Source organism: Corythoichthys intestinalis, chromosome 19, assembly GCF_030265065.1.
Source record: "Corythoichthys intestinalis isolate RoL2023-P3 chromosome 19, ASM3026506v1, whole genome shotgun sequence".
Taxonomy (NCBI): Eukaryota; Metazoa; Chordata; class Actinopteri; order Syngnathiformes; family Syngnathidae; genus Corythoichthys; species Corythoichthys intestinalis.
This window is the reverse complement of record NC_080413.1, coordinates 18,824,790-18,839,100: the sequence shown is the minus strand read 5'-3', so window position 1 is coordinate 18,839,100 and position 14,311 is coordinate 18,824,790. Positions and strand designations below refer to the sequence as shown.

Sequence of the window (14,311 nt, the reverse complement as noted above, 5' to 3'; positions counted from 1 at the left end):
AAAGGATGAAACAAAACTAAAACAAAATAACAATAAAAGGAGATAAACTACACTAGGTAACCTAGAGACCCCCTTTTAAAAGGCACCTATACCAGTATTTCCAGAGCACTTGACAAGCAGCATGTAGAACTGTGCTAAATTTTAGTCAGCCCCAAGACAATCACATTTTTAGAACCCTTCAAACGATCAATAAAATTAAACATCAGCACCCTTAGGAGGGACTGGAGAGTATTCAACCAAACGGGTACAAACATTTCAGAGGCACTGCACCACTTGGGGCCTTTTCAACAAGATTTTCAGAGAGTCATTGTATGCCACTTACAGTCTCTGAAAACCTGTCTTATTATAATTTGACCGCAGATGCAGTGTAGAGGGGTGTACAATAGGCCTTGAACAAGGCGAGCTTGACCTCATCAGAGCACTGACCAAATTTTCGGGAGAGAGAACAATGGCTTGGCCATATAATGCAGCAACACAGTCAAAATATGTCCTCGTTGTCAGTCAGCGTGTCCGTGATCAAGGTATTTTACCTGACTACAGGACTTTTAAAACATGACAACTTAAAATCAGGGAAAAGCAACCGTTTGTCCTCCTTGGTCCTTAGAATCCTAATGACACTGTTGGATTCACTGTATTTTATATTGTATAGCTCCCCATACCCGGAACACACATTGAGTAGCTGCTGCAGACTAGCTGAACTTGGGTTAAGTAGCACACAATCATCTGCATACATTCGGGTTAGGGTTATTGGTTCACTGCCAACCATGCAGCCAGTTTGTCACGATGAGGTTGAGTTTTTTTTAAATTTCATAGCGTTTAACTAATTGCCTGCTATTGTCAACGATAGATGTCCAATTTACCAGGATTCGGAAACATACATTTCTACCAAGTTCTAGACAATTGCAAAAAAGCAGTGAGTTTTGCAAGTTGAATTCCCCAAATATATGCCATCCATAATGTTGTGATTCCAAACCAAGGGCGTAGGTTTACATATGGATGGTAGGCACATAACACTACCAACTTTTCAGGATGCTCAAATTGTCCCCACCAACTTTTAAGCAACTTTATTTGAATTATATAATAATTATTAATGATAATAATTTATAGTGTCTTCCCATATGTTGTAAGAATAGAATTGACCCTTCCATTATTAAGTGAATTACTATATTTTCATTATGTTCAGACTGACATTTACCCCTTTTCACTTGCTGAATGTGCCGGTCCATTTTTTCCTGTCAAACGCACACTTGATTGGCTGATGACTAGAACAAACAAGCATGCACACTCACACAACCCCGACAGACATACATGTCAACATGCCGCCGCCTCAACCGCTTTCAAAGACGAGGGATATTAGAATTTTTTTTTGGCCAGCCGCAGTAGCAGCCACTGTCAGTAGACGTCAATGTTGTGGAGGTGGGGAACACGCCACTAATTTTGCTACTGAAAGTCCAACCTGCATCACAGATAGCATAACATTAAACTGTGTGAACTTGCTAACCTGCAAAACTTAAGAAGCAGATTAGAGATGTGTCCTCTTGTAATGTATGCGTTTTCTACCATTAACGTTAATTCAACTGTGCATTTATTCATTGATTAAAATATATTTTCTCCATTATTCATTGAAAAATAATTTTATTTGCAGCCTACGCAGACATTTCAATAAAAAAATTAAATAACACACACAAAAACACCACTGTAAATTTCCTTGATATGAAGAAGGTGGGATTTCCCCCATGAAAATAAATTTAACTTTTTTCATTTTTATGTAGGCAACACATCAGCATATTTCTGAGAAAAGTAGCCCTGACCCCCGTTCACCCAATCTGTTTGGTCTTATTAATGTCCCGCCCCCAGCAAAAAGTGTATAAGCAGGTTATGCCGTTATAGCGTCCCTACCAATATTGAGACCAAATCTTGTTCCAAACGTGCCTTGAAAGAACTTGGAGCCTGGGATCTAATGGGGCACCCTAGAGAAATTAACATCAGATCAGCAACCACACTGCATGAATGACAATGAAGTTCAATCAACATCTTCTCTGCAATGTCTCTGCAAAATTGAAGAAACCTTAAGACTTTAACACCTAACACAGCACAAGCCACAACACTGGTCGTCACCTCTCTCAGGGTGTGCATGCGGCATACTTGTCACCTTATTCAGAGCTGTTGCAGTCTGTCACCAAGCAGCAGAACAAGGTGGCGAAGTTGACCATATAGTTTTGTTGAATTAATATGGATTTATTTCATTTAATGTAACCATTGGTACAAGTCAACTAAAAAAAGTACCAACATTTTGAGAGGTAAACAAAACTGAGTACTGTTTTTTCACAAGTGTACACACCCTCAACTAGCCGTTGATGTGGTTGTGTGTTCAAAACTAAAGTTTTCTTTTACTTCCCCTCTATTAAAAAAAAAAAACAGTTGCGTTGTTCAGGTGAAAGAGGTTTTATTTTTTTATGTCACAAAAATTTCATATTTGAACAGGAGTGGGCTGACTTTTGTGACTATCAAGTATTTCAAAAGGATCTCATAAATATCACTTTTTCATACTTTTACAGAGAATTGGCTTTTCACCATAACGCGCCTTCTACTGGCCAAAGTAGGGACAACAAAAGCTTGTGATTTCATTCTTGCCCCATCACCCACAGGTTAACTAGCCTATGCCTACGAAGTACCAGCTGGTGTGCATGAAGTACACTCCTATTTTTGCATAACCAACTTATTATTTACACCACCTATGCTACCAAAATACAGTGGGGCAATTAAGTATTTAGTCAACCACTAATTGTGCAAGTTCTCCCACTTGAAAATATTAGAGAGGCCTGTAATTGTCAACATGGGTAAACCTCAACCATGAGAGACAGAATGTGGGAAAAAAAACATAAAATCACATTGTTTGTTTTTTAAAGAATTTATTTGAAACCTCAACCATGAGAGACAGAATGTGGGAAAAAAAACCATAAAATCACATTGTTTGTTTTTTAAAGAATTTATTTGCAAATCATGCTGGAAAATAAGCTTTTGGTCAATACCAAAAGTTCATCTCAGTACGCTGTTATGTACCCTTTTGTTGGCAATAACGGAGGCCAAACGTTTTCTGTAACTCTTCACAAGCTTTTCACACACTGTTGCTGGTATTTTGGCCCATTCCTCCTTGCAGATCTCCTCTAGAGCAGTGATGTTTTGGCGCTGTCGTTGGGCAACACGGACTTTCAACTCCCTCCACAGATTTTCTATGAGGTTGAGATCTGGAGACTGGCTAGGCCACTTCAGGACCTTGAAATGCTTCTTACGAAGCCACTCCTTTCTTGCCCTGGCTGTGTGTTTTGGATCATTGTCATGCTGAAAGACCCAGCCACGTCTGATCTTCAATGGCCTTGCTGATGGAAGGAGATTTTCACTCAAAATCTCTCGATACATGGCCCCATTCATTCTTTCCTTTGCACAGATCAGTCGTCCTGGTCCCTTTGCAGAAAAACAGCCCCAAAGCATGATGTTTCCACCGCCATGCTTCACAGTGGGTATGGTGTTCTTCAGATGCAATTCAGTATTCTTTCTCCTCCAAACACAAGAACCTGTGTTTCTACCAAAAAGTTCTATTTTGGTTTCATCTGACCATAACACATTCTCCCAGTCCTCTTCTGGATCATCCAAATGCTCTCTAGCGAACCGCAGACGGGCCAGGATGTGTACTTCAGCAGGGGGACACGTCTGGCAGTGCAGGATTTGAGTCCCAGGCGGTGCATTGTGTTACTGATGGTAGCCTTTGTTACTGTGGTCCCAGCTCTTTGTAGGTCATTCACTAGGTCCCACCATGTGGTTCTGGGATTTTTGCTCACCGTTCTTGTTATCATTTTGACGCCATGGGGTGAGATCTTGCATGTAGCCCCAGATCGAGGGAGATTATCAATAGTCTTGTATGTCTTCCATTTTCTAATAATTGCTCCCACAGTTCATTTCTTTACACCAAGCGTTTTACCTATTGCATAGTCAGTCTTCCCAGCCTGGTGCAGGTCTACAATTGGTCTCTGGTGTCCTTCGACAGCTCTTTGGTCTTGGCCTTAGTGGAGCTTGGAGTGTGACTGACTGAGATTGTGGACAGGTGTCTTCTATACCGATGAGTTAAAACAAGTGCCATTAATACAGGTAACGAGTGGAGCCTCGTTAGAAGTTAGACCTCTTTCACATCCAGAAATCTTGTTTGTAGGTGACCAAATGCTTACTTTCGACTCGAATTTGTAAACAAATTCTTTAAAAATCAAACAATGTGATTTTCAGTTTTTTTTCCCCACATTGTCTCTCATGGTTGAGGTTTACCCATGTTGACAATTACAGGCCTCTCTAATCTTTTCAAGTAGGAGAACTTGCACAATTGGTGGTTGACTAAATACTTATTTGCCCCACTGTAAGATTCTGTGGAAAATATGCACATGGGGTATGTTGTATATCTAATATATATACAGTACTAATTATATACAGTACACTGTATGTATGCGGAGTACCAGTAAAAAAAAAAAAAAAAAAAAAAGCCATCATGAATAACGATTTTGACAAATGTGTACATTTAAGTTATACATTTACTTTGTGATAGAAATTGACAGACACAAATAAGATACAATTTGTATTTCAACTAAAGACAATATATGTCAGCCAAGTGGCTGATCGCTTCGTGACAGTTATGAGGTGGGCGGAGGTTTGAATCTGGGCTCTAACCCTCCTACATTAAGATGTGGATGTTCTCACTGTTCTTGTGTTTGTCAGGTACCGTGATTTCCTCCTACATTCCAAAGACAAACATTGAGGACATGCATGAAAGAAAATGGATGGATGAATGGTTGGACAATATTCTCTTTTCACTCCTTGGAGGTATGCATTTCTTGAGTGGGCTTCTGTGTTTCATCCATGGCCTCATCATTCCATATGGGTTCATGGATGTGGTCTGGAATTTTCTCCATAGCAATCTAGTAAAAAAATAAAATAAAATCGTGAGCTTTCGTAAAACCCAAGGTTCAAGAATTCCACAATCTCCCACTTCACCTTTGTCACCTGCATGGCTACACTTTCGGGAAGGTTCCTTTGAATATATTCCAAATATACCCGCGCTGTTGAGCCTGTTAAATGAGTCAACTACAATACAAAGACAAATCCTTGTAACAAACACCATGATTAACTGGTTTGCTACCATTAACTTGACTTCACCTCAATGCACCTGTAGTGTGTCCTCATCTCATACTGAACTCTGTGTTTTTTGAAGATATGGACTGACTTCAGCAATGTAAACCTTTCCATGTCCTTGGGAGGTTCAAAACTTAAAAAGAAAAATTATATCCAGAATTAGTTATTACACTATACACTATAATACAGTATTTCATGTGGAGCCATTAAAACGTGTGGGAGCAAGATAAGATGTTTTGCTGTGTTCTGTGTCAATGGTGCAGGCAGGTATTTGGTTTCATGTAAAAACTTCTGTGCTGGGGAGGCAAGAGATTCATACACAAACCAAAAAAGCCAGCACATATTACAATGACTCACACTTTGTCGATGTTTATGCCGAGTTCTTTGGCTGCCATAGTTGCGAAATACTCATAGCTGTCCAAGACGGCCCTGTCGTGACCTTTAACCAGCACGGTCACTTTTTGGAACAGCGTGTCGGGCTCCTCCGTCACAGTGATCTGAAACAGAACAAAGAACTGTGTGAAGTGAATCAATCTTTTTAAAGTTGGGGCATAGACTTCATAATAGTATTGACGGGTCAGATCGGTCATGCATTGCGCCTCGCCTTTAAGTAGGAGGCCGCCCACATCAAGAGGAGCTATTCACAAACACGCACGCAGCGATCTAATGTTTTTTTTTTTTTTTTGCTTTTAACCAAGAATCCAGATTGTCCATATCTATAAAGAATTCGGGGATTTAAGCATTTATTCACCAGAATTTTCACCGGAAAAGCTTTGTTCACATAAGGCGGCCGCTAGCTACATTCACTAACAGACGAGCATTGTACTTCGACATATTTACATAAAATAAATGCTAACTGCAAGTTTTTGCTTTTAACCAAGATTTGAGACTGTTTTACGTCAATACCTACCAGAGGTTGCGCTAGACTTTTTCGTTGTCTGTCATTTTGACTGACAGAGTCATAAAAATCCGGTCATAATCTATTTTTACCCGTCACTTAAATTTTTAAAATGATGATGACGACATTGTGGTGACCCTTTGGCATAATTCACCTTCCGTACTTGTGTGTCCGTTTGGCCGAGCGCGTTACCGGCTACGACAGTCACGTGACAGAGACACTTAAGAGCCGCGCGCGGTCCCCTCACTATCCACTCGCTCTCGCTATATGATTGGCCGAAGAGCCGAAATGCTCTCCCGTGAAATGCCTGTTTAAAAATGTTCCCGTTGTTACTTCTTGCGTTCGCTTATAAGTGCCCATTTAAAAAGGAAAAGCGATGGATGATACTACACACAGAGCGTATTATTAACAAATGTTAAAGTTGTATAATCATATAGCGAGAATAAGGAACGTCACTGACAAGCGCAAGCCCCCGCGAGTGGATAGTGAGGGGAATAGGATAGTGCGCCTACAGCTAACAAGACTTAACATTGCATACCGCTTCAACATATTCAATAGTATTTAGTTTTCATTCATTTTAAATTAATATTCTGTCCGAACAAGCTTAACAGAGAATCCACACCGTGCCATCACACATCAAGCAGATGAATATGTAACTTTTTCTCCACAGTGACAAAAACAGCTGACTGTGGCCCCAGTAGGTAGGTAGCCTACCATATGTAGCATATGGAACAATGAAATTAACAGTTCACCTGCTGTGGCCTGAACGTAGTCTCACACTTTCCTCCTGGTGCGCATGGACTTGAATTGCGTGCCCGCTTGTGCAGTCCCTGTTTTTTCACCTCTTTTATCAACACCATTGTCGTTTTGGGGCTTTTTGAAGAAACTTCGGACACTCAGTTGCCTTGACATTTTTCAGAGTAAGGCCAATGACGTCATGCATCAAGAGAGACAATAGCTAATTAATATGCTCACTCGCCACCCTGTGGTCTGGGGTGTGAATTGCAACCGGTCAAAATGACGGATGGACTTCAGTTTTTTCCGTCACCGTTTTAAAAAATCGGTCAACGACGGAAAATATTCGGTTAACGCGACCCCTGATACCTACAGTGGGGATTTAAGCATTTATTCACAAGAATTTTCACGAGAAAAGCTCTGTTTACATAAGGCGGACGCTAGGTACATTTACTAACAGACTAGCGTTGTACTTCAACATATTAACGTAAAATAAATGCTAACTGTACGTTTTTTTTTTTTTTCGCTTTTAACCAAGAATCGAGACTGTTTTACGTCCATACCTCTAAAGAATTCATGGATTTAAGCATTTATTCACAAGAATTTTCTTAAGGAAAAAAGCTCTTTGTCCGTGATTCCACTCGGTCAGATTTGATGGCCCAGCCATCAATTCAGGCCTCCTATTTATCTAGGGTGACCATATTTTGATTTCCAAAAAAGAGGACACTCGGCCCGGCCTCGAGATACTTGAATTTTACTCGAAGATCACTCAAAGATGCGTATATCTCCCACTTTTTTTTTTTAACACAACAGGCTTTATTCTTCCTATAAAAAATAAGCAAACAATAAAAAAAAAAAAAAAAAAAGAATTATTAAAAAAATAATATAATGCAGACTCATGGAAATGTAGTCCAGTTAATACACACACACACAGTTGGCTACGTGCCAACTCAACATTTTTTAAAATTACGATCATGACAATTGGCGTCGACAAAATGTTATTCCTCATACAATGTTCTAGATTGTACGCAAACAATAACCGAAATAAACTGACAAGCGATTCAACCAGCATGTTTCCAAACGCAGCAGTTCAAAACTACATTGCCCATAATGCGTAGCACAGCTGAGCTCACTGATTGTTACCATATTAGCGATTACGGGAGCTGAGGCAAAATCAGACTTTGCTATAAAAGTTTGCTACCATCGGCAGCGCAAAGATGCAACAACAAACGGGATTTTACAGATTTAACCAGTACAAATCTCCAACAGAAGTCAACAGTTGCCATTATATACGTATTTATCGTAAAAAAAAAAAAAACTCATAAGCAACACAGTTATTTAGCTATACTCGCATTCAACCACTAACTAATGCATAACAATTACAAGACTCATACAATATACTGCATCTCTGTGTACACATATAACCACACAACAGTACAACAGAAGACACGTGATCGACATTAACAGGAGAAACTTACAGAAAGGTGTATGGAGCCACGTCTTTTAGAACTCCTTATTGAACTCCTTACTGTGTCTGAGCTCTCGCCAAACCGTCAGTAGATGGTGGAAATTCCCCATGAAACAAAGGGTGAACTGCCAACAAAAGAAAAAGAAGAAGATCTACTCCTTCTCCCGCCCCTACTAGTAGGAGCAACGTCAACGCAGCCAAGCGCTGTCCCCTAGCGGCCGGAGGAATTCTCTTCAAAATGGTCCCGTAAAAAAAAATCATAAAAACCGGACATTTTTATGAATTTATAAAACCCGCCAGGACAACGAGGATACTGCGTGAAAGTAGGACATGTCCGGGCAAAAGAGGACGTTTGGTCACCCTAATTTATCGCCCCGCGCCCTGTGTCCCGTCAATACAGTATGAAGTCTATGGTTGGGGAAAGCCCAATGCAACTTACCGGTGACGCCATTTTTAAAACCACAGAGGCTGTGTGGAATGATGGGCTCATAGGGAACTGGCGCCTGCAAAGATTTGAAACTTTGAGGAGAGGATCAAGAGTACCATGGCCTGACATGCACAAGCTATAAGTCATTTTACTATTAACTACGTTTTTGACAGATGATATGGACCTACGTTTTCTGACTTTTTTTTTTTTTAAGAACAAAATCACTTATTTTTGCACGAGAAAAATCTCGTGGTTCACTGACGAAATTAATTCTACATACCGAATTGTAAGCCATTTCTTTTGTCCTGTACAATGGCCCGTGACTTGGGATCCCTACAAAACATTCAAATATTAGCAGATTGCAAGGTTGGCAGTCACGAGACAACCACATTACACTAATCTTGTTTATACTCTTGTAAATACAATTTAATTCCGCGTTAAAACATTACCGAGTATGATACTCTGCTCAGTATCCTTGCCAGGGAGCAGCATTCTCTTCGCAACGCCATGGAAGCGGCCATGTTTGAGCGCCACACGAGAAACCGGAAGCAGTATGCAGCATACTGCTGCCCCCGCGTGTCTTGGAAGGTACATAACACCAACAGTAGCTATTAATGCTATCAGTAAACAACCTCATCGTGACAAATAAATCAGTGAAACTTAAATCATTTATATTCACAAATATATTCAACCATATGGAGGACTTTTTTTTTTTAACTTGGTCGTTGTTGCGCTTTGATTACGTCGTTAACTCCGAGGAAGCTTGAACGTGATGAGTGTGCGTCATGTGGCCGTCACGTGACCCAGCTGTCGGGGCCCTGTTGCCAGCTTCAGTGGTGCTGCGGCTCTGCTCAGACAGTCACAGAGCGATCAGCGACAACAGCCGAGGTAAGCCTCCCATCTCACTGTTAGGCTCTCGCCACTCTGCATTTACCAAACAGAGACGTAACACTCCACCCGTCATTCTATCCACGTGTAATAAAATATTAAGTAACTACGAGCCTCGTGTTAAAAAACGTTAAATAAGAAGTAAACTGGCCATGCTAGTTATAGCCGGTTAGCGAGCAGTGCCAGCGCGGATGGACAACCTCTGTTCGCCGCTTGGGCTGGTTCTGGATCAGCTATTGTTAGCAGGTCGGTTAGCCGCCTCTTTTTAATGACGATAATGACAGGGTAACAAATGCGGTCATCTGTTGCTCCATCACAACCTAGAGATTTGAAAAGCACTAGGAGCAAGGAAAATGTGGGCTTTTGTTTTATGGTGAGATGTTTTGATGCTCAGGGCTCACTAGGCGCTCCACCACATAGCATCATTTTAACGAGATTTGTATTGTTCCGCACCGTTTTATTATTACCCCATCATCCTGGGTATTCAGCTGTCAGCTGGCTGTGATTGAATACGACTGCATTGACCCCTTTTTACATCAAGGCAGATGACTGCTATTATGGTGCTGGGTAAGGTTTTCCATCGAGATCGCTAGAAAAAACCTTTATACCAGCCTCTTCCCACGGATAACATGATCTTCCGTCGAGCTTAGGTATGGGTCCTATTTTACAAAGGACAGTGATATCATAGATGGAAAAATTCATTTCGAAATATTCACTCATGAGTGTCTAATTGCTAGACTGCACTGACGCCTATGTGCTGGGTGAGTTACTCCCTAATTATTTGTAAATATGCCATCCTTTTAAATCCAACACTACACATAACTGACTATCAATCAATCAATCAATCAGTCAATCAACTTTATTTGTATAGCACATTTTAAAAATCCGCAAAGGAGTCCAAAGTGCTTTACATACCACTTTACAGCAAAATAAATTAACATTCAAAGATAAAAGAAACACATAAAAAATAAAATAAATAAAAGACGAGGTCATAAACAGTCATTTCTCATTAAAAGCTGGGGGAAAAAATGTTTTAATGCATGATTTGAAATCCCTAAGTGAAGGGGCCTGTCTAAGAGTAAGTGGTAATTGGTTCCACAGCCTGGGCACCATCACCGCAAATGCACGGTCACCCCTAAGCTTCAGCCTTGATCGTGGGACTTCTAAAAGCAGATGGTCAGCTGATCTGAGGGTTCTAGCTGGACTGTAAGGCTGAAGCAGTTCTGACAGATATGACGGCACTAGATTATTCAAACATTTAAAAAAAAACAACCTTAAAATGTATCCGGTAATGTACTGGGAGCCAGTGAAGAGATGCTAAAATCGGGGTGATATGTTCGTGCCTGCGGGTTCTAGTTAGGAGTTGAGCAGCAGAGTTTTGTACAAATTACAGACTGGCCAGTGCAGCCTGACCGACACTTGCATACAAGAATTACCATAATTCAGCCGAGTTAGGACAAAAGCATGAATCAATTTCTCCAAATCAGAGTGTGAAACGATAGATTTTACCTTAGCAATCTGGCGAAGCTGACAAAAACAGTCCCGTACAACACAAGAAATCTGCTTCTCAAATTTAAAATCAGAATCAAATTTGACCCCCAGATTTGTTACATAGTTCTTAAGAAACTGAGACAATGAACAGAGGTCAACATTCACGGAGGCCTGGCAACTTGGTCCGAACACCATGACTTCAGTCTTGCTTTCATTCAGACTTCAAAAAATAATTAAAAGCCACGACTTAAGGCATTCAATGAGTTAACAGAAAGCGCTATTTTGAGCCATTGGAAAATAAATCTGACAGTCATCAGCATACAAATGAAATAAAACACCAGGTTTCCTAAAAACAGAACCAAGAGGCAAAAAGTAAAGAGAAAATAAAAGAGGGCCGAGAACAGATCCCTGGGGAACCCCGTGTGGAAGCGATGCCTTTTTGGACATGAAATTGCCCATTTTTACTCAAAAACTCCGTTCATTTAAGTAAGACTTGAACCATTCAAGGGCGACACTTTGAATGCCCATACTGTGCTCAAGAATGTAAGTCTGATCATAACGAAAGTAATTCACATAATAATGGTAGAGTATATTCTATCCTTACAACATATGGGAAGACAACCTAAATTACCAATATACTTGAACTCATTATATAATGCAATTAAGGTGGCTTAAAAGTTGGTGGGGACAATTTGAGCATCCTGAAAAGTTGGTAGTGTGATGTCCCTACGCCTGGGGACGTGTCCAAAAATTTTGACATGAAGCTTTGCAAATGTTTCTTGCTCATGTCGTGTGTTTTGTATGAAGTGAGGTCTCTTGGCTCTGTTGATGACTGTGGCGTATGATGGCCCGTGCCCTACTTTAAACTATCCTAACATTGCGCGTGGTAGGGGGTTCTATCGAGATAGCTAGAAAAAGCTGATATGTTTAGCCACAAAGAGGCCGCCTCATTCCTCAAGCTTTTGTTAATTAAAACGGAGCCTAAAAATGATAACACGAGTCTTGTTCAATTATTCAGCAAGTCGCTAGAATCATTCCGCTGTGCAGAATAGTCCCGTAATGAGAAAGTGCCATGAGTAATAGATGGATAATGAGGGAGTAATTCAGGCCAGTTTATTAATATTTATTTGCAACAGTAGCTGGATGAATTGTGGCTTAACAGTCCTACAATAAATCAAATAAATGGATACTAAGCTTTTAACTCATTCACTGCCTTTTGTTTTCAGAATAGAAAAGCCCGTATTACCAGCCACTGTCGAGAATTTTGAGTCGTTTTTAAAGACACACATAATGTTTTACAATGAATCTATAAAATTAAAGAATAGACTCTCTTCTTTCACCAGGATTGTTTTCCATTCGACCTTTTTCTATTCTCTTGAGCTATTGACGTCAGCCTGATGTAGCATCTGCGGCCAGTTGTGTACCAGTAAAATTGTTTCTATGATTGAAATTCACAGGAAAGCACTACCACACCTTCACCCACCCAGATTCTAATTGACTAGTATACTTGATCATTGTAGTGAATGAGTTAAAACTAGGCATTTGCCGATATGATATTCTGATGGTATGATAACCTCTAGCCAAAATATCACGGTATTACGGTGTTGCAATTACAGGTCTTAAATGTGTTACATTGGAATATCTGGGTTGAAAAAAAAAAACCCAAAAACTTTTCCATCGAACAGGATTTTTATTTTTCAAAACATACAGTGGTACCTCTACATACGAAGTTAATCCGTTCCAGGACCTTGTTTGTAAGTCGAAATGGTCGTATGTCGAGCAGGATTTTCCCATAGGAATACATTATAATTCCATTAATTCGTTCCACAGCCCAAAAACCTTCACTAAATCCTTAAAAAATACTGCTGGTACTATTACAAATGGCAATTACACATAGCAAAACAAATAAATTATAAATCAAAATCGTAATAATAATAATAATAATAATAATTCCTGTATTAATGTAACGAATCGGGTTCTAATGTGGCGGACGTTTTTTGCTGACCCTGAACGCACCGCGGAGCTGACGTGCCAGAGACAGACCGGTGAGCTTGAGTTTCACTTTCACTTTGAATGCTTTCTTGAGAACACCGTCAATTGCGGCAGACAGAAGGTGTTTTTGTTTTGAATAAGTTGTGAAATAAATGATAAAAACGTGGCGAAGTTGGCGATTTCTCTGGAGATGTTACCACAATAAGAATTGTCAGCTTAACTTATAAAGACTGGCGAACGATGGTCGGAGGAGGACCGTGGAGATGTATTGTTGAGCCATTTCACGGATGCCCACCCTACGCTCATATTTTTCTGTCATTTGCATCTTCATTTAGAAGGTAAGCGTCAACTTTTTCCTTGTTTCACCACCTGTACCAACCTTTTCTGAAACCAGTGTTGATTTGTCACACAAGAAAATCCGCCGTGCATTCGTCTGCGGTGCTGCCATTGTCGTCGTATTTCGAACATGTCGTCGGATGTAGAAACAAATGGCGAGTCAAATTTTACGTCGGATGTCGAAAAGTTCGTGTGTCGAAGCGATCGTATGTAGAGGTAGCACTGTATTAGCAAATTGGAACATAAGTATAATGTTAAGCTTAAATAAAATTTAAAAAATGAAATATTCTAAATAAAATTATGACTCGTATCATGTTTGCATTATACATACACTCTCAACATAGACAGTGAGGGAAAATAACACCACGTTTTACCACCGCTAGACACACTAAACACGCTGGAGTTTACGCTCGTAGCTGGTGGGAAACGTTCTTGACAGTGTTTACTAGGGGTGTGACAAAATATCGAAATGGTAATATATCGTGATACTTTATATCCCAAAAGGTTATCGATATGCTCCTGCAAGAATGAGATATCGTTTTCAAAAGGTGTCAATGTCTATTGATAAATTTTTTTTTAAAAAGGAACCAACAAGTTGCTACCAAAATCCTCCACCATAATAGTGTCGCAGTTAACGCTAAGGCTGCCTCGACAGTGCTTGACACCCAATTCCATTTAGACTGGGAACGTTCGTTCATTCGAAACCAGAGCATTCACAGTCATTCTGTCAGATTTTCAGGGCATTTACAGGTCACTTGCTGTTCATTTTAGGGCATTTCCAGGTCATTTGCTGTTGAGTTTGAGTCACTACCTATTCATTTGGGTGATTCCCAGGTCATTTCCTGTTCTGTAACACAAAATAAACAGGAAGCGACCCATAAAATACCCCCACAGGAAGTGA

The 14,311-nt window shown here is 40.2% G+C and overlaps 2 protein-coding genes across 4 annotated transcripts in view; one reads left to right on the top strand and one right to left on the bottom strand.

Annotated features, from left to right (window-relative positions):
• Window positions 1-4,507: 4,507 nt before the first annotated feature.
• Window positions 4,508-9,272, bottom strand: mrps10 (mitochondrial ribosomal protein S10). Its single transcript, XM_057822864.1, has 7 exons — window positions 9,153-9,272; window positions 8,984-9,036; window positions 8,716-8,779; window positions 5,533-5,672; window positions 5,200-5,308; window positions 5,038-5,127; window positions 4,508-4,961 (listed from the first exon to the last, which is right to left on the bottom strand). The coding sequence occupies exons 1-7, from the start codon at window positions 9,222-9,224 to the stop codon at window positions 4,854-4,856; spliced, it is 636 nt and encodes a 211-aa protein (XP_057678847.1). The 5' UTR covers window positions 9,225-9,272; the 3' UTR covers window positions 4,508-4,853.
• A 170-nt stretch (window positions 9,273-9,442) lies between these two features.
• The window catches only part of tulp4a (TUB like protein 4a), a 52,780-nt gene continuing 47,911 nt past the window's right edge, over window positions 9,443-14,311 (top strand). For 2 of the 3 annotated variants that reach the window (XM_057822863.1, XM_057822861.1), the window contains exon 1: window positions 9,443-9,591. The gene's annotated coding sequence lies outside the window, so the exon portion shown is untranslated. Of the gene's footprint in view, window positions 9,592-9,713; window positions 10,242-14,311 lie in introns of those variants that run through there. The other variant, XM_057822862.1, reaches the window with a different exon arrangement.